The sequence below is a fragment of the Brachypodium distachyon genome, chromosome 1 (assembly GCF_000005505.3).
Source record: "Brachypodium distachyon strain Bd21 chromosome 1, Brachypodium_distachyon_v3.0, whole genome shotgun sequence".
Classification (NCBI taxonomy): domain Eukaryota; kingdom Viridiplantae; phylum Streptophyta; class Magnoliopsida; order Poales; family Poaceae; genus Brachypodium; species Brachypodium distachyon.
Window position 1 is genome coordinate 114,634 of NC_016131.3, and position 26,024 is coordinate 140,657.

Consider the following 26,024-nt stretch of genomic DNA (forward strand, 5'->3'; position numbering starts at 1 on the left):
GTTGGAGGAGTATTAATTTATTTACCAGGAGTAGGGATGGCTATCTAGTTGTTCTTTGGCTGCTTGTCTGATGGAGATGATCACGATGACACTTGCGGTTTTTGTTTCTTGTTTTCATTTGCCTCTGTTGTGGTCTTTTCTCTTGCAATATTTAAATTTCTTTAGCCATTCCACATATTGGAAACTCAGTCTTGTTTCATGTCCTGTAGTCTTGCTCTCTTGGCATAAATTAAACAGTGAGTCCCTTCATGGATTTGCAAGGGGCAGAAAATATTATCATCTTTCTGATATGCCATCACAATGGCCAGGTTATTGGATGGTTATGTTGGTGCTGGTGGTTATTATGGCTTTAAGCTTCATTAGCATCCATGGTCAGCCAGACAGCCATGGTAATTAGCACACCTCTCAACTTCTCTGTTGAATTTGCTTTTGCATCCGTACTTAACCATCCATGTTCTTATGAGTCAATGGTATTTCCTAGATTTCTTCCTTGGCAAAAAGCAACCAAAAATCAAAGAAATAGGAGGATCATAAACTACTAATATGATTCGAAAGCGGCCCAAATTTCAGCTAAAATATATCCATGTTGGACAAAATTCAATGGAATTTCTGTCTCGCCGTATACAAGTGTTATGGAAAAGAATTTGAAAATTTAATTATACAATTTAATGTTCTGAAAAAAATTCCCTTCTAGTTTGTTATTTATTTATTATGGCATTTTTTAGATTGTTGAAATGGTAAAGGGAAAAAAAAATCAAAGGCCACAAAAGATAGAGCCATGACGTGGACTGCTATCACTACACTACATGTCACGAATCTCAAAGCATCATCAGAAACAAACCCCTTCCCCCAAACTCGCCGGCGGGCGGCGGCGGTTCTTCTTCGCTCCACGGGACTCCTCCCCACCTCCGTCGGTGAAGAGATGCGCCGCGGCCGCCCCCCTTCCATGGTCGCCGTCAGTCTTCACTCTTCTACTCGTTTATCAGCTTCCTCGCCGACCGTCCGCCGCCGGCCAGTGACCCGGGCGCGCCAGGAGGCCCCACACTTCCACGCCATGGTCCGTCCCCTTCTCCTCTCAATCAGCAGCTGCGATTTCGGCCTAGGTTCTCCCCCTGGATTCTGGCCTCTTTTCGTTTGATTGATACAGATCAGCGATTTGGGCATTTCGGATTGAGGGTGAACGCAACATCGATTGATTTTTGGAGTCAATTTCAGGCGCAAATAAATGCAGTCTTTACAGACCATTTGAGCGGCGGGTGTGCTTATAAAAAAAAATCAGTTGGATTTTATCAAAGGACCACCAACTTAAGGGATATTTTGCAAAGACACATGAACTTTGGGACATGATCCCTGTAAAAAATGGGTCATTGATTCAGTTCAGAACTCAAAGCCATATTTTCCCCGTAAAAATCATATTGGATGACTGTTTCAGGCATGTTTGGAAGCTTGCACTTGTGGCAAGTCCATGATCGTTGTTGCTTGGGTTGGACAAGTTTCGGTGCAGCTACAATTCAGGCCCTAACATCCACGCCCTTGTTCATATTCTGTCCGTGTTCTTCGTGCAGGTTTCATAAGCATCGACTGTGGATATACCGCAAGCAAGCAGTATGTAGATTCCAGGACAGGTTTAACATATGCAAGCGATGACGGTTTCATTGACGCAGGGCTGGTCCACACCGTTGACTCAGCGAATTTGCAGCCGGACCTTGCAGTCCGGTACTTTAACCTTCGCTACTTCCCCAGTGGACCACGCAACTGCTACACGTTCCGGTCCCTAACAGCAGGTGGCAAGTACCTTGTCAGGGCTGCATTTGGCTATGGTGACTATGACAAACTGAACAGGCTTCCTACCTTTGATCTCTATTTTGGGGTGAACTATTGGACAACAGTGACCATTGTCAGTTCCAGTACAGCGTATCTGTTTGAGAGCATCGCTGTGTCCCCTGCCGACTTCCTTCAGATTTGCTTGGTGAACACAGGATCGGGAACTCCTTTCATCTCAGCACTTGACTTGAGATCACTTACGGCGAATCTTTACCCGGAGGCCAATGTGACACAGTCCATGGTTTTGCTCAGCTTCTTCCGCGACACGGTTGGTTTTGGGCCCAATCGTTACCACTTTGGAACAAACTACCAGCACATCAGGTGAGCTGAACAGGATTTATTTATTCATTATGTAATGTTTCTGTAGCTCTCGCATTATCGTAAGTTAAGCCTACTGAATGTTCTTTTAATTAAAGGTTCCCGGATGATCCCTATGACCGTATTTGGCAGAGGTATGAAGACATAGCCAGTTGGACAGACTTACCCAACAAATCCAACGGGGAAATCCAGAACCCCCCTAATGACACCTATGATGCACCATCTGCTGTGATGCGTAGTGCATCCACGCCATTGAACGCCTCAGCGATGGACCTATCTTGGAGTTCGGATTCATCCATGAGTGTCGGTGTCAACCCCACATACATTCTTGTACTCTACTTTGCTGAGTTGGATGCCAGCCAAGATTTAAGGCAATTTGACGTCTCTGTGGATAACGACCTATTATTAGCCTCTGCATTCAGCCCAAAGTTCTTGCTGGCTACTGTTCTTTCAGGGATTGTGCGAGGCTCGGGTGAGCATAGCATCTCCCTCACGACAACATCAAACTCAGTACTTGATCCTTTGATCAGCGCGATGGAGATATTCATGGTGCGGCCAGTGAATGAATCTGCCACTGACTCTGTAGATGGTATACACTAGAACTTTCAGAAGCTCTTTCTAATACGCCATTCTTGTATGCTATTAGGTTGTCTAACTTGGTCAGCTAGGCAAAAAGCTAGTGCGGCACTTAGTTTTAATGTATGTCATTAATGTTTCGGGCATTTGCCGATATCATTGATGGCCACTGTGTTTGGCAAATAGATTAGTCAGGCAGGTTTAGTTTTGATGATAATGCTGACAAGGCTCATATCAAAATGCAAGCTAACTTTCTTATCTCAACATGCATTTTTATTGACTAATGGCATAAACATTTTGTTTAACAACTAAACATTCATTGTATTCTTATTAGTAGAACTAAAATCAATTAGTAGACCTTAATGGATAAGTTTAACTGGTCATATTTATAGTGTTCTGCTGGATCTAGTTTCAGAATGGATGAACTGAAGGTCAAAATGTGTGAACTGTTTGTTCATCTTGTTAAGTGTTTGACTAAACCTGTGTGCATACTTCACTTATATTTGGTATCTTCAGCCTGGACCATGATGACCATCCAGACGAAGTATTCTGTGAAGAGAAATTGGGTGGGTGATCCATGTGTCCCGACATCTCTTGCATGGGATGGCTTGAACTGTAGTTATACTCCCAGCAGTGCTCCGAGAATAACAGGCTTGTGAGTTTTGAACGAACATAATTGCTCTATATTTGTGTTGTGACGGCTGTCTTTTTTTGTTGTTGAGTTACACCATAAACTGGTGAAGTTACACACAAAACTTATGATTGATGATTGTTTTGTTTTCCTTACAGAAACATGTCATCCAGTGGTTTGGTCAGTGAAATTGATGCTTCCTTTGGTCAGATATTATTGCTCCAGCATTTGTACGTACAGAAGAGTACCACCATTTCAGACTTGCACAGAGTAGAAATAGTTCTTACATTAGTAGCTAGTCCGTGAATTGGTAGTGCTTGCTTTGCGCATGTATGACCATTGACTGGTCAGTGCTTTCTCTTCTTTCAGTAACACATTACCTTACCTTATGAAAATATGCTTGTGAAAGTATAATTTCAATTTTATTATCAAACTGTATTGGTCAACCTTTTTGAGAGTACTCCCTCCGTTCTTAAATATAAGATGTTCTAGGTTTCTCCTAAATCAAACTTCTTCAAGTTTGCAAGTTTGACCAAATTTACAGAAAAATCTACCAGCATCTGTAAGTCTAAATTAGTTTTATTAAATCCGTCATGATATATATCTTCATAGTTTACTTATTTGATATTTCAGATATTAGTACATTTTTCTATAAACTTAGTCAAACCTTGACCTATGACAAAGCTAGGACATCTTATATTTAGGAACGGACAGCATGCTAAATCTCAAGCTCGTTACCTTTTGTTCTCGAGTTTCAAGTATCAAATGCTAAAAAATTTAAACTCGTAAAATATGGGTATTTATTCAACCACAATTCATTATGAAGTATATCATGTTACTTTGCATTTCCAGGGATCTATCACACAACAGTCTTTCAGGGTCGATACCTGATTTTCTGGGTCAACTTCCAGCACTTAAGTTTCTGTATGTGTTCTTGCCAATGCGACTTCTATTTTGCAAACTTTATAGGAAAGAACCATTTTGATCTTTAGTTTCTTCGTCTCTCACAGGGATTTGTCGAGCAACAACCTCAGTGGATCAATTCCTTGTAATCTGCTAGAAAAATCTCAGAATGGGTTGTTGGCACTAAGGTCTGCACATGTTTCCTGTATATCATTTGTACAACATGTTTGTGAATTACTGAATTGAAACATTTTTTGTTCATCATACTATTTGAATAATTCTTAAAATAATTTTATTATGCTACAACGATGTGCTGCTCTTATAAAAAAAATGGAATGACTATTTTGACAAAAGAGGCAATTTAGTAGCTTAGGTCCCAACGCTATTCAAGACAGTGCTTGTGTTTCTAATTTACTTCCAATATGTTACAATATTTCACTATCAGCATTCCATTTGTAGGGTCGATAACCCAAATCTTCATGGAGATTGTGCTCCCAGACCGGTTGGGAGCAAGAACAAGATAAAACTTATACTCGAGATTGTGCTTCCAGTAATTGCTGCAATAGCTCTGCTGTTTGTGGCTGCACTTGTGTTTGTCATTTTACCTAGAATAAAGAAAAGACCAGGTAAGTAAATTAATAGTACTTCCTGAACGGTGTCATTGCTAAGGGAATTCAGCATGCTTGTTTGCCATTCGTCCTGTGAGTGTGTTTTAATATGGTTTCTGCCTATATGCTGCCTCCAGATGTGGTTCCTTCAGCTAGTCTTTTTGAGAACCGGAGGTTCAGATACAAGGAACTAAAGCGCATCACAAACAACTTCAACACTGTAATTGGAAGGGGTGGTTTTGGTTTTGTCTATCTTGGCAAATTGGAGAATGAAACTCAAGTTGCTGTAAAGATGCGGTCAGATACATCTTCACAAGGGGATACAGAGTTTTTGGCCGAGGTACATGTACAATATCGGTCCTTGTTTTCATCAAATTGGTAGCTATGTTATACGTATCATATCCATATTTCAGGCTCATGAATCATCATATCCATATTTCAGGCTCAGCACCTGGCCAGGGTTCATCACAAGAACTTGGTGTCCTTGATTGGTTATTGCAAGGATAAGAAACATTTAAGCCTTGTCTATGAGTACATGGATGGGGGAAACCTACAAGACCGGCTCCGAGGTTGGTAAATTTTTGTCCCACATCATGCTGCATGAATGTGAAATTAAGTTCAACATGGCTGTGGAGTATGTTATGCTCAGTAAATCTTAGCTCCTTCAAGTTCAACTGTGTTTTCTCTTAAACAATGGACACAAGTTCAGAATACGCCACTCCTTGTCTCACTAACATGTGGGTGGGGCAATGTGTCAATGAGATATGGAGCTGGAATATACTGAAAAAATCGTGTAAATCTGATTGCTCTCTCTTATGCTCCTGTGAACAGCCTAAAGTCTTAAGATTAGCTGCATTTTTACTTCTGCTTATCAGCATACTTGAATGTGGTCTGGCACTGCATGAAGCTACCAGCGCAATCCTATCAGTCTAACTAAATATCCCTTTTTCTGTTCACAGGTCAAGAACTCCTTAGTTGGCTGCAGCGCCTTAAGATCGCACAGGACTCTGCCTGTGGTACGTAGCGATGTTTTTTCATATGCACATTCAAACATTTCTCTGCAATACAAAAGATGTTCGACATCATGATCGTCTAGCTATCATATATGTATTATAACTTAAAATTATTGATGCAATGCATGCAGGACTGGAGTACCTGCATAAATCTTGCAGCCCGCCATTGATCCATAGAGATGTGAAGACCGGGAACATCCTTCTTAGCACAAATCTTGAGGCGAAGTTGTCAGATTTTGGGTTGACAAGGGCCTTAAGCGGTGAAGCGGTAACACACATTACCACACAACCTGCTGGTACCCTCGGATACCTGGACCCAGAGTACGCATTTCCTCTGACCCTAGCTCCATAACGAACATTTGATATTTGATTTCTGATGAGTCTGATGTAAGAGTTAACCCCGAGCAGGTACCACGCAACCGCGCATCTAAGCGAGAAGAGCGACGTGTATAGCTTCGGTGCCGTTCTCCTGGTTCTCATCACAGGTCGTCCGGCGTACATCACCGTCGGTGAGACGGAGGGAATCACCATTGCGCGCTGGGTGGAGGACAGGCTCTCCGAAGGTGACATCGAGGGCGTAATCGACCCACGGATACAAGGGGACTGCGACGTCAACTCGGTGTGGAAGGTGGCGGACCTGGCTCTGCGATGCACGAAGAAAGTGGCGCGGGAACGGCCGACGATGACAGAGGTCGTGGAGGGGATCGGCGAGAGCTTGCTGCTGGAGAACTCGTCGCGCTCCATGAGGTGCAGCTTGGCCGGGACAGGCGGTTCGGCGTTTGCTGACGGTGACTCCATCAGTGCGCTCGAGACGGAAGTGATGGGAGAAACATCGGCCCGGTGACATGAAGGGATTTGCTTGCCGTCCTTATGAATTACTGAGTGCATCACATAGACACTTGCACTTGAATTGCTGTTCTTGCAATGTGATCAGAATATTATTTGCCAGACAGTTATGCAAAAAAAAAAGAGGATCTCATTTGATGAACAATATTTCTGGGCATTAGCCGGCTCAAAACCGACCAATTTCAAACTTGCTGGTAAAGATGCTATCTCAAATATTTGCGGTCGGAGTGCGGTTGTAAAGAATAGAATGTTTTGTGTTGCCTGCTTGTGAGTTGTGACAGCACTGTACGTGCTCGTGGTTCTCTTTGATTAAAAAAAGGTTTCTACGTACTACAGCCTACAGGGTACAGTAGGATATTTTCTTTTAGAATTTGTTTGCAGGATTCTATATATTACATCACCATTATGTACGTATCTCAATGGGGATATCAGCTTTATTTTTTCCAAAGCATTAGTTATCTTGGATTAAAAAAAAGGAATTTGCTCTGATATATATTATAGAGTATAACCTGGCTTGACGGTGTTTTTTTAGGGAATGGTATAGGTTTTTCGAAAATTGTGATTAATTCTCCTCGGGCTGTAAATCGGAGTCCAGTCTCGGGTCTGGGCCTGGGCCTGGGCCATGGGCTGGGCCGCCGATGAACAGACCCATGGTCTGCTCTGGAAGGACAAAAAAATTCCCCAGAAATCAGCGGGACCTGCTGCCGCTCCGCCGACCGCCTCGCCTTGATTCCTCGCCGCCGGCGTCGCCCGGACCGAATCGACCATCCCCAAGCACCCAGAGATATGTAGACTAGAGAGAGAGAGAGAGGGGCGATGAGGCTGAGGGGGGAGGTGAAGTGGTTCGACGAATCCGAGGGTTTCGACCGGCTTCATCACCGGCCCCCGACGACGGCGGCTTCTTGCCGACGGCAAGCAGGTCGGTCAAGTTCGCCGTCGCCGACGGCCCCAAAGGCCCTTCCGCTGTCGACGTGGCCTCCTGCTGCCGTGCCAGTGAGCCGGGGGCACCCATGGATGACGTATGCCTCGAATTGGATCCCAAACCATCAGGTAAGTACTAGTACTGGTGGTTTTAAGCAAGTGCCAAATGCATTTGTCATTTTGTCTCCGTCGTAGATGATAACTAAGCAAATACTTGACCTCGGCGCAGGTAATTGGAGCATATATGTATATAGTAAAAAAGAGATAATGTAGCTGGAGTATATGTGCAATTCGAGCAGCCCCTTTTCTTCTTCCTCCATTTCCTGCAGGATTCGCGTTGACCCTCCGATCCAAGTTGATTTCCAGGTTCTTGTCTTCGTTAATGATCTCTTCCTCTTGTTCAACCTATCTAGCTGTGGGTTGATTAGTTCTGGATCATGTCATGTACGAGACTAATTAATCATCTAGCGCAATTGAATTACCATGCTCCGTCGTTCTAGCTGGCTAGCCCAAATCAAGCAGGTGAATGTAAACGCGTGCTAATGGTTACTGCTTGATTTGCCATACACAATTAGATCGAATCGATTCATTTTATCTTCATGCAACTCAACTTCGAGTTAAGTCCATATAACCCCCTCAACTATAAGGGTGGTAGTAGTTTACCCCCTGAACTTTAAAACCGGGTACTTTACCATCCAAACTTCTTAAAACCAAACAAACCACCCCTTCAGACCAACCTAAGTTGTTTTTGTAGGTGGTTTTGATGACGTGGAGACAGATAAATGCCATGTTGTCAGTTTTGGTGTCGGGATTAGTTGCCCCTCAATTTGCCCTCCTCTTTAAAATCGAGTGCTTAATTTCTTGAACTTTCAAAAGCCAGATGAATCACCGCCGGCAAAATGCCACAATGTCAATTTTAGATTGGTAATCAGTTGGAGCATTTTCTTTATATAGCAGAACATGATCATTTCAGGTTCATCACAGGAACTTGGTCTCCTTAATTGGTTACTGCAAGGATAATAATCAGTTGCTTCTGTCTAATTTCAACATTGAGGATGAACCCTAGTTTCTGGATTGGGTGCAGGAGAAAAGGAAAAGGAAATGGAAAACAAGGAAGAGGAGGGGAAATTGAGGGGTTTTCTTGCCTAAACCAATTGGTTTCTTCCCTAAAACTGACAACATAGCATTTGTTAGTTGTCACGTCAGCAAAACCACCTAAAAAACCCACTTAGGGTGGTCTCAGGGGGAGATTTGTCTGGTTTTGCGAAGTTCAAGGGGTTAAGTACCCGGTTTTGAAGTTCAGGGGGTAAAATAATCCCATCCTCAAAGTATAGGGGTTTATATGGACTTAACTCGATTAATTTCTGTATTACTAGATTGATAGGGCGTTGAAAGATTAAGCTTGTATTGTCCTAGCAGGATATAGAGAATATTACTATATAACATGGAGAGCACAAGCGACATGACAAGGGAATTCACACTCGGGTTTTTACAAGATATCACAAACAATTTTTCTAAGGAGCACATAATTGGTTCTGGTTGGTACGGAGTAGTTTACAAGGTAATTGAGCTTTAGTTACATCTTATGTTTTCAAATGACGTAACTGCAAAAGTGTCCATTATCTATTAACAAGAGAATTTTGACACAGGGCGTACTCGAAAATGGGGAAGAGATTGCAATCAAAAAGCTTCACAACATGGTGGGGCTTGACGACACACAGTTCAGGAATGAGTTTAATAACCTTATGAGGGCCCAACATCAAAATATTACCCGGTTAGTTGGCTACTGCTATCATCAAGGACATGAACGTATGAAGTACAATGGTGAATATATTTTTGCTCATGTGGAAGAAAGAGTTCTCTGCTTCGAATACCTGCAGGGTGGAAGCCTTGACAAGTATATTTCTGGTACGATGGTGCTTTTTTTAAACTATATTATTATTTTGCATGTGAAGAAAAAATGATTCCTAAATTTACTTCTTTTAGATCCCTAAATTTAGCTGTCTGTTTACTTCGCAGATGAATCCCGCGGGCTCGATTGGTGCACACGTTATAAGAATATTAAGGGAGTCTGCGAAGGTTTAAAAAAATTACCTTCACAATGGATACAAAGACCCTATTTATCATATGGACTTAAAACCAGCAAATATATTGTTGGATAAGGACATGACACTGAAAATTGGAGATTTTGGCTTGTCTAGACTTTTTCCTTCAGCAAATACTTTCACCACGATAAAAATTATAGGAACCCCGTAAGTTGGTACCTCATGAGAAGTAATCGGCTTTTCTTCCCTTCTTATATAACTTGTAAGAATAATTGTATTTGGTACTATGCAGCGGATACATGCCACCAGAATACATCGAGAAACACGAAATCACACCCAAGTTTGATGTATTCAGTTTGGGTGTTATAATCATAAGAGTAGTAGCAGGAGATGAAGGCTACTCCAAAAGTGCAAATATGTCTTCCCAAAAGTTTGTTCGGCATGTATGAGTGAAATCCTACGTCATCCATGAATAGTACCAGTTCTTTTTCACAAATATTATGATGTGCGTTTAATTACGACTAATGCATGTGTTGCACGTTATGGTGTAATGTTTCTATTCCGCATGCAGGTACATGAAAACTGGTGCAAAAGGTTGCACGAGACAATGTCATCGCATACATCACAGGAAGTCATGACTTGCATTGAAATAGCGTTAAGATGCGTGGAGGCTGACCGGGTGAGAAGACCTACCATAAGTGATATTGTCATTGAACTGAATCAGATTCATACTGTCAAAAGTTTACGCCAGGTATATATCGTATACTCCTAATTTAAGTGTCTCCCACTAAGCTATGGTTTGTTGCTATAAAGCTCAATTGCGAGTGTGAGCCACACCATCCCAATTTCTCATGACTGTCAGAAAAAGGTTGGCAAATGGTAATACATTACTGTTACAGCTAAAATTTTGACTGTAGCTATCAGCAAAGTTGTTTTTTATCATGTAAAGACATATTAAAGAGAACAATTAATAAAGCTATGTACGCCTGATGATAAACAATAACTTCGAGTCATGTATATAGTATAATGTGCTTGCTAGATTTGATATAGCATACTTTCTATTTAAGCAGAGAGGGGGTTGCTCTGCATGGCTCTGCACAGCTCGGGGAGATGGGGGACAAGGGGATGGGGGCAGGAAGAATGGAAAAGGACGGAATGTGTTGATATAATTTCAGTGAAATATTTTCTTAAATGAATAAGTCGATGTACATTGTTATCCATAGGAATATATCAACTGTATCATATTTGTCTGATTTGATATAAACGCCGTGTGGTGCTCGCTGGCTGGCAACAGCCGCACTTGAGGGAGGGAGGCTAACTCGAGAGCAGGACAGTGCGACGTTTGCTGCATGTGCGTGCAGCTCCGTAGCGAGGTCCAAAACGTGTCTATGTGGGGGAGGGGTGGTGTTGTTGCTCTGCATGGCTACAGAGCTTGGGGAAATGCGGGAAAAGGGGATTGGGGGCGGGAGGGGGGCGGGGGGACAGGAAGAACTGAAAAGGATAGAATGGAGTTTTTTTTCCTAGTAAGGAAGAAACCGAGCGACGGTCTGTGTAAAACGCTGTCAGCCCGAAAAAAGGAGAAATTAGGAAAGCTTGCGTCTTTATAAGAGTACTTATTATTTTTGTTTGGAGTACTGATATTTGTAAAGAAGAATTGAACATCTAATTTGTGTTGTTGTAGATCGTCAGCTTACGAAGCAAGCAGTCCTTCAGCCAGCTCTAGTAAGCAACCCCACTAAAGCCCACTCAGAATTTTCAAAACCTTCATAAACCCTGAACTGAAAGAGCAACAAAAACCACCTCTAAAAGTTCGAAAAAAAGTACTTTCTCTGTCCTGATATACAAGGCATGTTTTGATTGCTTAAAACAGAGCTTTGACCAACAATTACTATATTAATATGTGGTTTATGTGATACAAAATCAAGTCACAAGTCCTCTTGAAATGGTGGCTCCATCATCTAGGACATGAACGCATTATGTACAATGGTGAATATGTTTTTGCTCATGTGGAAGAAAGAGTTCTCTGTTTTGAGTACTTGCAGCATGGAAGCCTTGACAAGTATATTTCTGGTAGTTTGCAATTCTCGAGCAAAAGCTCCTCCAAACGGGGCATGGCTTGCACTTTCTCCTCCCACTCCCACTCCTCCCATTCCACCATTCCTTTTAATTCCATCTCCTGCAATCTCGGAAATGAAGCTGCGGCCGGCTGGGAGGGACACAAGAATTCAGTTCCAACACGCTTGATGCATGGAGCGCTGTTGACCTTAAACACCTGCAGACAGGGGAGATGGCACAACCCATCGGGAAGTTGGGTGCAGCAAGCTAGGCCAGACAACAATAGAAACTTCAAGTTGTTCAGGGGCAGCATTTGTGTGGACATCATCCAACTCGGGAGTTTCGGGCCAAAATAACCATAAATATCAAGATTTTCAACACTGGACGGAGGGCAGAGCTCATTGAACACCTTCTCTATCCGTTGCTGCTCATCTTCATTCTGCTCCGGTCTCGGGGAGCAGTACAAGAGTAGGTTGGTAAGATGTTTCTTCTCACTAAGGTTAGCATTAGCAGCAGAAGATGCATTCTGCAGTTGAACTAATCTCAGAGATCTGAGTTGGGAAAGAGGCCCCAACTCATCCAAACTGCACCAATCGCCATCTATGAGAGCTGGAAACCCACCTAGAATCCTCATATTTGTCAGACCGCGGAATCCTCTAGGTATCGTACTTAATTTGCCAGGAGTACTTAATTCGCCAGGAAGGTTAAGATATCTCAGCTGGCCAAGCTTCACAATGCTATCAGGAAGATTGACCAAACTTTCACATTCAATAATGTCAAGATACTGCAAAAACATCATCTTGCCAATGTTCTCTGGAAGTGCAGATATACCATCATTTTCGTCAAGCCGAAATCTTCTTTCTGAGATGAGATACAAATGCCTCAGGTGCTTGAGTTGATGCAATGATTCAACTACAGCCACATCTTTAGAGTTTATATATAGAGTCCGGAGACTAGAAGAAGTAACCAATGAATCACCAGGCTTCATCTTGATTGGGATTGTTGAGATTAATGTTCTCACTGATTGCTGCTCTTGCAATTTCTGGGTGGCCTAAGTAAGTATAGAAGAATTAATGACGGAGCCAATAGGAGGACATTAATATAAGAAACCAAGTGGATGAAGCAACCTAAAAGGCAAAGTAAGATTTTAACTAGCGATATTTATGCTGACGTTACTACCATATTTCTATTGTCCTACTCTAAAGGGGCATTCAAGCAAAACAATAAGGAAGGCAGGGAATATATTCAGACTCTAGCATACATGCAGATGAAAAGTACTCCCTCCGTCTCATATTAAGTGACGATATGTATCTAGACGTTTTTTGGATATAGATACATCCATATTTTGACAAATTTGAGTCACTTAATATGGGACGGAGGGAGTAGAAAACAGAGAGAACAAATTAAATGAATAGAAGACGTACAAATTAAGATGAACAAGCAATGTTAATTTACCTCCAGACATGAAATAGCGGCTGACATTTGTCTCCAAGTTGTAGGGGTCTCTTGTGTACAAGACATACCATTTCCTTAGATTGTTTGGTCCATCATTTGCATATGCCTTGACATGCTCAACGTGGCTGAACTTGTCCCACTCAGGGCCAGACTGTCCCGTGGCTATGGCAGAGAGCAGAGCCAGGCTGCAGTAAAGAAGCAAATTTCTTGGGTTTATACCTTGCATGAATTCTGGGAGTGTTACCATGTCATAATCCTCCAATTCAATCCTCTGCAGTGCACGTACACCCTCCAATACCTTCAGCTTTGGACGCATAATGATGAGAAGCTGCTGTAGTGTTGGGAGATTAGTGATCCTCTCCAGATCTGGGATTGTACGCACTGAAAGGTTGACAACAGAAGCAAAGTTCTCAAGGCAGCTGAGCTGCTGGACGGATAATATGAATAAACTGTTTCAAAGCCTTCGCCTGGATTGCAAGGCCAGGAGGAACACATTTCAACTTGCAATTTTTGAGTAAAAGCTTCTCCAAGACAGGAAAGGCATGCACTTGCTCCTCCCACTCCCATTCCTCCCATTCCACCATTCCAAGCAACTCCATCTTGTGCAGTCTTGGAAACGCAACCGCTTCCTGGGAAGGACGAGGACGGTGATGATGGTAGGGCTGCAGAAATTCAGGCCCAACACGCATGATGGATGGAGCACGGTCGATCTGAATGAATTGCAAACATGGGAGCCGAGACAAACCATCGGGCATTTGGGTGCAGCAAGCCAAGTCTACAATAAATAGGATCCTCAAGCTCTTAAGGGATGGTGCCGATGTTGACATCATCCACCTTGGGAGCTGTTGGCCAAAATATCCACTGATTTCAAGATATTCGAAGCTTGGCGGAGGGCAGAGCTCATCAAACACCTTCTCGATTTGGCTTTTCTCTTCCTTAGATATGCCTTCTTCCTCTTTAATCAGCCCATCATCTCCCAATCTACTACTGCAGCCTAGACACAGAGTGGTAAGGTGCACCTTCACACTAAGCTTTGCCTTTGTAGTGGACGAGGTAACTGATGCTTTCTCTAGTGCCATCAGTCCAAGATCCCTGAGCTGAGAAAGAGGGCCCAACTCTTCCAGACTACACCAATAACCATCCACCTGGGCTGGAAATCCATATAGTTTCCTCAAATTTGTTAGAACACCGAACCCCCTAGGCATACGACTTATACCAGTTCCACCGAACTGAAGACACCTTAGCTGCCCTAACTTTACAATGCTTTGTGGAAGATTCACAAACTGTCGGCATTCATAAAGGTCAATGTGCTGCAAGAACTTCATATTTCCTATGTTATCTGGCAGACTAGTTATATCAGATTTCTGAACGGACAAGTACCTCAGGTGCTTGAGTTCATCCAAAGATTTAACCAATATAGCAACATTTGTAGATTCTATGTGGAGAGTCCGTAGACATGGAAAGTTAACCAACGAATCTGCTGGCTTTGTATTGATATGGCCAACTGATATTAGTGTTCTGAGTGTCTTATCTGCGTGTAAAGAACTCCAACCTAACTCATTTGATTCTGATCCTTAACTTTCTACAGACAACCGAAGAAACTTCTGTGCACTAAGTTTACTGATGATACCAGTTTGTCCACTGTGAGCTGCAAGTGCCTCATCTCTAGCCACACATGAGCAAACGAGCGAACAACATCATGCATGGTGCAAACATCTTGATCAATGTGAAATTTATCGGGCTCTATAAGGTTCCTTCGTATCAGCTCCTCATGGTACTTGATTCCTAATTCTTCCAAGTCATCTGAGGTTCCATGAAGAAATCCTTCACTAATCCACATGGCAACAATACCATTTTTATCGAAAAACCCAGTTTTGGGGAGAAGGGGGGAGAAGGGAGTAGTATAAAAAGCACTGCTTGACAGAAGGAGGTAAATCTTCATAGCTTAAAAACACTGTATAGTTTAGCTCTTCGGGCATTTGAGATACTGACCATATAGAATCATTTAGAACTATCTCCCAGTCATGGCGTTCTCTGTCCTTCTGACACAAGAGTTCTCCCATTATTTTAACTGCAAGAGGTAATCCACCACATTTTGCTATAATTTGCAACCCAATGTCTTTAAGTGTTTCAATCTCATGCCCATCTTTTTCACTTGACACTACCTGCAAACAATACCGACCAATAGAGTTAATAAGGAGCAGTTTATCTTAAAAGCACCTAGTGTTTTTTTAATAATAATTTAGATGAGAAAAGAAGCAAAGAAAGCACAGGTCAATGTGCTCCCTGAATTGAACTGTCAAGTGAATGGATTGGTGACTGGGACGTCGCTTGAGTTACTAACATCACAACATGCTCATACAAACAAGATGTATAACACGCTTTGTTTAGTGGTCTCTCTTAGTGTCTTTAAATCTAAGAAAATCTCATCTATATAGTAATAATATTCCGACTTAGTTATATTCTGAAACCGGTTTATTCTACAACCATCAATCCCTTATGGGGAAAACGCCAGTGCGCAAGTGGGAGGTGCGCGTGGTTGAACCGCGGTGCACAAGCTGTGAATCCGCAGATCCGAGGAGCGAAAGAGCTAGGCATGAGCCGAGCGAGGGAGGAGGATTCGCCGTTGTAAGCAAAAGTGTGCCGGCCGGGAGGCGGTGCACCGGCAGCGCACGCGCGAAGCAGCCATGCACCGGCGCGATTTCACCATCGGCGGAGCAGATGCCCGAGACGCCTCAGTCTCGGCGCGTGGCATCCGCAGGCGAATTTGCCGTCGATGGCATAGCCCGCCATCGATACCGGCGATTTTCCCGTCGGTGCAGAGGTTCACCAACGTTTTCACCTGCGACAACACAATGCATTGCATAAGCCTCACAAATGCACTGCCGCGCGCTAGCGGCAGTAAACCTGGGAATTCGCCGCGGGCGGTCTGGTGCACTGCCTCCCGCTCACAAATGCGATGATTGTGCTGTTGGTGCGCAGGTGCACTACCTCCCGCTCACAAATGCACTGCAGTGTGCAGGCAGTGCATTTGTGAAGCATCATGCAATGCACCCAGTGTACAAAGCTGCGACAAATAATATGGATCGGAGGGAGTAGCTAAAAATACATAAATAAATTCTAGGTAATATAAATACAAAGTTAATTTAAACTAGATAGATGCAAATTTTAGTTCTAGCTAGATAAATATAGTAAATTAAACTTAAAGATATATCGGTACAAAACAAAATAAAACAGATTACAAAATTTTGATACCTGCACATATTTATATGTGAAACTATCACACAAAGAACATTCAATGTGATATTAATTCTTTGTATTGATAAATATAACTAAATAATATAAAACAAATTCTCCTAAGTTTAGAAAATAAAAAATGCTATTGTGCTAGAAAAAAACATCAAACCCAACATTCTCTTCCATCACACATCGGGCCGAACGGGCTCCCTCGTCATCTGGAGATGTTAGGTTCTTTTTCTGACCATGGGCTAACCAGGCTCTGATACCACTTGTTAGCGTGCACACAACGGTACGGCCCAGCTACTCGCACATGAGCTGGCACCTTGCCGGACCAGGTCTTCCAGAGCCCACAACAACTAACGCCTCAAGCCTAACTCAACCCAAAAGACCGATCTGATATGTGAGATTTGCTACACCTTGTATGTTGTGCTTCCCCAGAGTCAATTTCTGATGTGGGACTAAACCCAATAGGCTCCGACTGGGCAATATTATACTAGGGGAAAAATATTCTTTGCCAAAGGCCGCAATCTTTGGTGAAGGCATTTTGATTGTAGTATTACGCAAAATTGTAGTATTATGCAACCCTTGTTCTTCTATATACAATTTCGCGTAGTTAATATTAAGCTAAAGATTCATTTGAAGACATACAAACAAGTGAAAAAGGTATGATCTTCTCTCAACTTGTGATTATTACATGGTGAACTATTGATCCAAGAAAACCGAACTTACTGACTTGTGGAAACGGAATCTCAACCAAGAACAAATCTTGCTGAGTTTGAATAGCTATATATATATATGTCTTTTGTTATGATATTAAATTAGGAGCATATCTCCATGCCAAGAACCAAACTCGAAAGGTCTCAACAATGGAACTGGCATCTGTTATACACGAATGATCCAAATCCTCCAAGCACGGTATGCATGTAACCTTGAACGGGGACAGTTTGGTCTGCAGTTTCATATACTTCCATCGGAACCTTGCGATCTACTATTGTCCTCAATGCCCCCATCTGTTCATGCTCTCTTGAGAAATTTCTACCTGAAAAATGAGTAAGAGAAACCTTAATTAACTGACTATATCGGGTACTTTGATTATGGGTTCATTAATATTCTTATGATGGTTCGATACAACAAGTTGAGCAGAACCGAGCAGACCAGGAGTATAATAGTTTGTATGAAAGTTCCAATGAGCATGCCAGTCCAAAGGCCCTACAGAAACAAATAAGGACAGTTAGGTCGACAACTTGCACCCAATATACGTAGGGATAATACGGATCGAGTACACATTGGTTCAACATTTTCATCTGAATGAAGTATGTTACCTTTAGATGAAATCCAACAACATAGCCTAGAAATGCTCCAAGAGGAATGCCAATCAAGTAATACGATGCAGCATTAACGTAGGCAACTACACTTTGCCAACCCGCGCCCACCGCAACACCTACGATCAAACATGATTCAGTAAACAAACGAAACGATTATAGTTAAGATTTCCGGTGAAACGCTGAGAAGCAGACCTGATAGTACCGGTTGAAGACTGTTGAGCAAGATGGAGAAGGCCAGAAGAGGCGAAAGATCATCAATTGCATCAGCTACCACTCGGCTCTCGGTAAATATGTTTGCAAGCTTTCCACGCAAGACAAGGAAGAGCACAAACAACACAACTCCGATTGAGAAAGAAGTGGTAACAACATTTAAGATGGCGAACTTGGCCCTTCTTGCGCTTTTAGCTCCGAGCTCATTGGCAATACGCACTCTGTATCATACAGTCCAATATATATATTACGCACCAAAATCATCCAAAGGACAAGCTTAGGAATTTCCTAGACAGAGACAAGTTAGTTACCCAGTTGCACCCAAAAAGCCGACGGAAATCATCATCTCCAAACCGTTGATGTTAAGGCTGCAAAATCAGGAACACAAGACGCATTATGTACACCTCCGACTGAGTAGCTGAATTGATAGCAATCCAGAGTACAAAAAAATACAGCATATAAATTTGGTGAAGAAAGACTAGCAGATCTAGCATGCAATACGTACCATATAGAAAGAGCGTTCAGGGCAATCTCTGCATTCTTCATGTACCCGGCGAGGAAAACCAAAACGGTGTTATACCATAGTTCTAAACTGGAGAAGCAAACATATATAGGAGAGATTAACTTAATTTGTACGGGTCGTTTTGTTTGCAACGAAGCTGATCATAAGTCAAAATTTAAATACCAGAGCATAAAACCGGAGGATATGGAGAGCTTGACAATGGCGCCGAGGTCGGAGAAGGCAGCCGACGAGAACCCGGCCTATGTGAGAGGGCAGCCACCGAAGAAGACGAAGCCGAGCTGCCCAAGAACGGGGACCCACGAGGCGATGACCAAAGAGCCCATGGCTCCGGCGATGCCCAGGCTGTACTTGACCGTCATGAGCCAAGAGAGGAAGAGGTGGAGGCCAAGGTTGAGCATGGCGAGGTAGGTGATGATGGTGTTCTTGCTCTGGGCCTGCAGGTACATCTGGAGCGTGTAGGTGAAGACGTTGGCGAATATCACGGGGATGTACCAGAGGGAGATGACGCCGGCCACAGCAGAGATGCCGGGGTCCTGCCCGAGCAAGATGAGGAGCGGCTGGGTGAATATGTAGATGGGGAGGAGGAGGACGGAGGCGGCGAGGAGGATGATCCAGGACCGCTGAAGGTAGATGCCCAGCATGTGATATTGCTTCCCGCCGTACGATTGCCCGCACAGCGTCCCCAGCACGCTCGCCATGCCCAGCTGCACTCAAGGAACCCCCATAGAAATTGAGTGCTTAATTGCATGCAATCATGGTCATGGAGTAGGAATGTAGGAATTTTCTTTTCTTTTCGTAAAGGAGGATAACCTCTGACCTCTGCATAGACTGATGCACACATGACATATATTATGTCGATGAAATAAAAAGAACGTTAACTTACGAGTACGCCGGTGCCGAAGCGCATGAGGACGGTGGAGACGAGGGCATAGGCAGCGAGCTCGGTGGCGCCGATGTGGCCGATGAAGGCCGGCCTGGCTAATGACGGTCAGGCCGAAGGACGAGAAGTGGCTGAAGATGGACGGCCCTGCCACAACCCACAGCTTCCGGTTCTCTTCCAAAATCCGTCGCCCCAGCCCCACCTGCAGCTCCTCTTCCTCTTCTCCTCTTCCCCTATCGCAACCATCTGAAGGCTGCAGCAAGGGAACCTTGCCACTCTCCTCTTTCGGCATCGACATAATATGTCTATCTGTATTCTGTAACCAGCCGTCTCAAATACTCTCAGTTTTGTAGGATGCTGTACTACTGCTGTGAAGATGTCTGATATATATGGAGCCCCGGACGGCCGTGTGTGCATGGGATATGGTAGTATCGTACCGTACACACAGCTGGAACTGGAGGGCTGGTTTGCCCTTGTGGTTAATTTGCTGGCTTGCTGCCATGATTAAACCTCCACCATGTTTTACTTTATTGTAAAAAATCGATTGTCCTGAATTTGTTGTCAATTATAACACTACCGGAAAACGATAGATGCCGAAGGCATCGTGCTTTCCCGAAAGCCAGCAAAGGCCACGATCTGCCGTGGCCCGGCAAGAAAGCCTACGGAAGGAAATAGCCTCTGGCAAAGGATACTTCTACGTGGGCTCGCCCACTGCATGAATCGGCGGAATCTTTGCCCAAGGCCAGTCCTTCAGCAAAGAAACCTACAATTTTTTCACCACACACTCACCAATTCAAAAGAAATCCTGATTATTAAAATAAGAGGGGGGAAACCACCATTTTTTTGAGAACAAGACGGCCAATTTCCGTCGCTCGATTAGAACAAAGAATTGGCCTTATTTATAAGAAAAACCGGGCCTAAAAGCCATATAATGCACGGGTTATTCAAAGAAAGCCGTGCGGAAAAATCCTGACTACAAGCACACACAGGACAAAACCAAAGAACAAACCGCAACCGCCAAAGCGAAGAAAATCCCATGGAGGGCCCACTGCTACAACCAACATGTTAGTTTAAAACATATATTATGCTTCTATTTTCATATGATATTAAATATCTATGCGATGTCCTTTTTTTTCAGGGTCGTGTTATTTTCTTGGAGGTTATTTTTCTTTCATTTTTTGGATGTTATTCGCTTCAAATAGCCTCAGCCCAGCACCCAACGCTATCCTGCTATTTGTGTAACTAGCGCCTATTTGCAGGATGCGTAGTCTTGGAGGCACCACCGGAGGAGCAAGGCTGGAGGAATCAAACGCTTTGTTATTTAATGACGAGTTGAAGGTCGTCAAGGCCTCAGGAGAGTGATAAACTAGGCGTCGAAGTGATGCTGGCCTGCCAGCAGCCATTTCTTTTTATATGCAACATGCGATCATATTTAAGAGCTATCATGCAAGCGTAGTATTCCCTTCATATTAAAGAACCATCTGCAGAGTCATGCCATAAACTAGGAAATGACTTAGTCTAGTCGTTGTTAGAATCTTGATGCCATCCAATCCTTCACATGGCATGCATAGTCAGATCTGATAAAATAGTTTGGAGACTGTGAATTTGCCAAAGGTTCCGTTTGATTATACATGCGCATGGCCCAGGACTTAGAGCCGGCCGGGGAAAAGGTTACATGCAAAGGTGCCTCATGCGCCACTAATGTGACGCAAGAAGCTGATTAAACATAGACGTGGTAGCTCGGTGCTTTCTTCTGTAGCGGTTCTTTCTTTATTATTCTTGGAAGATGTTAACTTCAAGTCACGCATGTTCTAATGGGGAATCATGCATGTGAATCATGATGTTCCATGAAGGCATGAATGATGATCCATGTTAGTGCATTAATTGGAGGCGATATATGCATAGACCTGTACATTGGCGAAGCACGGCGAGAGCATTATGCCGTACGTCCTCCACGGTCCTATCGTGCAAATCTGAATCAACATGCATGCTCGAGCTCCTCTCTTCATAAGGCAGTGAACATGCAATGACTAAACAAAGTAAATATTGTCTGATGTATTGATGCTTAATAATATTAATTCAAGACCAATCATTGTCTGGCACCATAACCTAGGAAATGACTAAGTAGGTCGTCCCAAGTAGGACAGCTTTGTATCGATGCTCAATAAGATTGAAGACTTATCAAGGTCATCCCATAAGTCTAGCTAGGTTGTTAGCATCTTGATATGATCCAATCCTGCACATGGCGTGCAGTGTCAAAAGTCATAACTGATAAAATAGTTTGGACACAGCTGAAAGGAAAGAGAAGATGCACATGGCACACATTGTTCTTGGATTGTCGTTTATATACCAATAATGCAGCGAGCGGTTGGGACAAAATTGGTGCAGCTTAATTATTTAACAAAGCGATCGCATGTGAGGTTCAGTTATGTATGGTCAATGAAAAGAAATTCTGCAGGCTGGAAGTCATAAACCTGTCGTCAGCTGGAAGATAGATCGATGACGATAGAAACATAGCTCAAAGGCATGTATAGTTCCTGTGGGGAAGTTCTACAGTACTTGGAAAAAATTCTAACCGTCGTCCAAGTCCATTTGTGTTAATCTAACGGCTCAAGATGAATGGTACCTCCTTGTACCATCACGTGAATGGGAGTGCGGTAACTGCTCAAGATGCATGAATGGTACCTCCTTTAAATTAAATGATAGTTATTTTCAGTCAAAATTATATTTCTCGGTCAATTTTATGTTGAAGATGAAAATTGATTACAACTAAACTTGAGAACATGCTAGCTAGTACACAAATGCAAAACCGAATAGTTCCCTCTTTTCTGAATTCAAGATAGATTATATGCTTGCTAGAGGGGGGCAGAATGGAAAGCACATCCGTGGGCAGCTCGACCAAGGAAATTGTACTTCAAGTCTCTCTCTCTCTCTCAAACGAAGTAGCAATATATTAATTAATGGAGGCGATCGAGGAAGCTGCCTATAATCCCGCCATCGGAGCTCTTATTGGCTGACGCAAGGAATCCAAACACAATCCACCGGCGCCCCAAGAGCAAGAGCAACAATGGCGCACAGCAGCGGCAGAGCATCGCCTTCTTCGGGGCCTTCAGGCCGCTGGTGCCGCTGGACATCATCTTCTCGTTGTCAGTGAATAATCCTCAGCCGTCGACGTCGCTGGCTGAGCAGCGAGAACAACAAGTTCAAGAACCTCTACATCTTCACCATCAAACTCCGTGACCCGGCTTGCCTAGAGAAGAACGGGGACATCATGGAGTTCGACCGTGTCACGCACAGCCGCTATGAGAACTCCATGCCCACCTGGACCAAGTTGGCTAAAGACCCCAACGACCTGCAGCACTGGCCATGCGGCGGGGCCGTGCCCCTTCTTGCACTCTACAGCCTACAAATGCTAGCATCCATGCCTGCCCCTCGCGCTCGCGCCAGCTTCCATGTTTTGTTTTGTTTTGTTCCACCTGGCCTGCATATAAAATACCCCCCCCCCCCATGCATATTTCCGTATCCCACATCTATATTCCCTCCGTTCCAAAGTAATATCGTCTAATATTTGAAACAATTTGGCTCACACAGATCGTTGGTATTCAATTGTCAAGGAGGTCATATGTGTAGATCTTTACGAAAGTAGTTACGAATCCCATCACTGGGATCGCCCAGAATGTCATCCGACCTACTCAGTTGGCTTTTATGCATGGCCGACGTATTTTAGAGGGGCTGTTTGTTCTCCATGAGACTATCCATAAATTTCATCAGCGGAAGAAAATGGATGCACTCCTGTTCAAAATTGATTTTGAGAAGGCCTATGAGAAGGCCAAATGGCCCTTTCTCCGACAAGCGCTTCACATGAAAGGCTTTGACCCTAAGTGGTGTGAGTGGATCATCCAATTTGTCCAAAGAGCTACCAATGTGGGGGTAAAAGTCAATGACGATGTTGGCCATTACTTCCAAATAAACTCGGAATGGGTTGAGACAAGGAGATCCCCTCTCCTAATTCTCTTTGATATTGTGGTGGATACGCTGGCCGTCCTTCTACAGACGCCAAAAGAGGATGGTAAGTTAGTTGGTCCCATCTTGTTGATGAGGGAGGTGTGTCCTTCCTCTTCAGTATTCAAACGACACACAATTATGTTTATCGAGCATGATGTAGCTAGAGAAGACAATTAGTATAATATGAAGTTGATCTTGTGCATCTTTGAGTACCTTTCGATTTTCACAATAAATTTTCATATGAAGTCTTGTTTCTGTTGGCAAACTGATGATCAGAAGAATAAATATCGATAACCAAATGGAACATTATTTGTCGCCCTAAAGACCAGGGGGCTGGGCATCGAGCTGCCAGACCTCAAGAATAAGTGCTTACTCGGCAAATGGATGTTTAAGATACTCAATGAGGAGAGTTTGTGGGAGCACCTTTTTCGTAATAAGTATCTTCATTCTAACACTTTGTCTCAAGCTAAGATTAGATCGCCCGACGATCCCTTTTGGAAAGGCTTAACGTGTGTTAAAGATGTGTTATGTAACAGAGGTGCTTCCGTTTTTGGGGAATGGTCAGTCTACTCCTTTCTGTGAAGATAGTTGGCTGGGGGATGGTCCTCTATTGATTCCGTATCCTATCATTACATAATATTGTGCAACGAAAAGATATTCTATCGAAGGTACCTCTCAATGGTGGGTTCGGACATTTACAAACTGGGGCTAAGGTGCCGTCATCGTAGTCGGCCATGGCATACATGGTTCTTGGACTGCCATTTAGCAATAATCCAACGAGCTGTTGTAACAAAATTAATATTTAAGACGTTTTTGCAGTAAGGGGAACAAAATGGAGCCAAATGAAAAGCAGGAGTTGGTGTGAGTTGGGAACTGAGCTTTACTGCGAAATTAATTCCCCTTGTCCAGCTTATTTAACAAAGTAATTGCATGCGAGGTTCAGTAATTCCCCTAATATTCAAGACCTATTAGGGTCATGCCATAAAGTAGGAAATGACAATCGTTGTTGGCATCTTGATGCGATCCAATATATCCTTCACATGGCAGCTTAATTATTGAACAAAGTGATTGCATGTGAGGTTCAGTTATTTATGGTAGTGGTGATTAATCATGTGCCCAATGAACTACTCACCTCTTCACAACTCGAGCTGCTGGTGGTAGTTCGTGTAGCATCACGAACATGAGCCGTTGGAGTCGCGGTGCCGTGGAGACTGCTATAAATAACCCTCTCTCCCAATCTCTTTCTCCACACACACAACACAAGGCAATTAAAAGAGTAGACATGGCCAATTTCCAGATGAAAGCTTACAGCGGCCCATCCTGGGAGAACGGCCAGATCGATTTCCCAAGCTTATATCTGAGGCGGCTGGACTCCGGGGACAAGAAGAACCACCATGTAGGGATAGACGGGTTTGGTAGTACCGACTTGGGCCTCACGTCCATCGTCGACTGTGGAATATACGACGGCGTCGGCGAAGCTCGTCGCCCGTGCAAAAGGCATGCGTATGAATGCTGATCACAGCTGGTGCAATTTTTGGGTGATATTGCAATTGGTACACGCACTCATATATAGATGACATCTTGTTGGGTGCCAAATTAATAGGTTCAAAGGATCCACGCTTGAGGTAATGGGAGCAACCATGGAGAAAGCAGGCGAAACAGGTATTGAGGAGAAAGGCGAATGGGCTATTGTTGGAGGGACGGGTGAGTTTGCAATGGCTCGCGGCGTCATCACCAGAAAAGGACGCCAGGTGGTACCTGGCGCAGAAATATTAGAGCTTTCTCTGGAAGCATACTGCCGAACCACCAAGGCGAGGATCTACATCTTTCTCTTTCTCTCTCTCTGTATTTGCCAAAACATGTAGTGGACAATGTCTTTGGCTCTTTGCACGCAGGTTGCAATCCCACCGGCGCCGGCAGTTGCGCCTCCTCCCACCCCCGCGGCGGCTGTGGTGCCTGCATCACCAAAGGGGCATCCGGGTGCCAACCCTCTTAACTTCGACCAAAAGAGATCGTCACGTCTAAAGAGTGTGCCAACATACCATTATTTTGGTGTCAATAGACCAAACTCCAACGCTAGCTATTACAAGGGCGCCTGACCATTCACCCGCGCACTGGCAAATGCTGGGTAACTCGAAAATCATTCCAACATTGTTTCACCAAACACTATAGTTTCTTCCATTTACTTCCGAAGAAAAAGAAAAGAAAGAGTCGCTACAGAAGAGAGCTTCCACGTCTATGTTTAATCAGCCTCTTGCTTTGGTCACATTAGCGACGATTGAATAGACTAAAACATCTTTGTCCGTCTGGCATGTGCATACAAACCATTCATGATCATCGCCCGTATACAGCTGCCGAACCGTTTTTTCCTAGGGCTCCCACAATCAGGCCACCTAATTTCCCCCAGCGACGGCACCGCTAGTTACCTGGTTCCCCTGCCCTCCGTTGGCCGCTACAGCGGCCGGAGGGTGGGGGGACCTCGGATCTGATGACCGGTCTCGGTTGGGTCTTTGTGTTCTTCGTCTCCGGTGTCGGGGCATCGACGACAATGGGAATAAAGGTCTTGCAGCCCATCCCAGATCGGTGTTCTTCCTCGCAGGAGCGTCGACGCCAGGTGGTACCTGACGGAGAAATGCTAGAGCTTTC

The 26,024-nt window shown here is 43.8% G+C and overlaps 1 protein-coding gene and 2 pseudogenes across 2 annotated transcripts; 2 read left to right on the forward strand and 1 right to left on the reverse strand.

Annotated features, from left to right (window-relative positions):
- The first annotated feature begins 239 nt into the window (after positions 1-239).
- Positions 240-7,054, forward strand: LOC100828734 (probable LRR receptor-like serine/threonine-protein kinase At1g05700). Of its 2 annotated transcripts, none has more exons than XM_014897818.2 (13): positions 240-389; positions 1,566-2,145; positions 2,241-2,731; positions 3,235-3,373; positions 3,508-3,579; positions 4,202-4,273; positions 4,360-4,440; positions 4,712-4,878; positions 4,998-5,200; positions 5,303-5,429; positions 5,820-5,876; positions 6,005-6,194; positions 6,282-7,054. In XM_014897818.2, exons 1-13 carry the CDS (start codon positions 290-292, stop codon positions 6,715-6,717), a joined length of 2,715 nt encoding a protein of 904 aa, XP_014753304.2. In that variant the 5' UTR covers positions 240-289; the 3' UTR covers positions 6,718-7,054. The 2 variants fall into 2 exon arrangements, with proteins under 2 accessions (XP_014753304.2, XP_014753305.2); XM_014897819.2 differs by lacking the exon at positions 240-389 and adding an exon at positions 764-1,103.
- A 316-nt stretch (positions 7,055-7,370) lies between these two features.
- Positions 7,371-13,728, forward strand: LOC100829038 (annotated as a pseudogene).
- Positions 13,729-17,111: 3,383 nt separating this feature from the next.
- LOC100829641 lies at positions 17,112-19,708 on the reverse strand (annotated as a pseudogene).
- Positions 19,709-26,024: the final 6,316 nt, after the last annotated feature.

Bases quoted from the DNA above. Each gene is read 5' to 3' on its own strand.
- LOC100828734 (XM_014897819.2), top strand. From the start codon at position 779: ATGACGTGGACTGCTATCACTACACTACATGTCACGAATCTCAAAGCA. The intron at 4,441-4,711 runs GTCTGCACATGT...TTCCATTTGTAG, and splicing joins AATGGGTTGTTGGCACTAAG to GGTCGATAACCCAAATCTTC. The intron at 5,201-5,302 runs GTACATGTACAA...TCCATATTTCAG, and splicing joins ATACAGAGTTTTTGGCCGAG to GCTCAGCACCTGGCCAGGGT.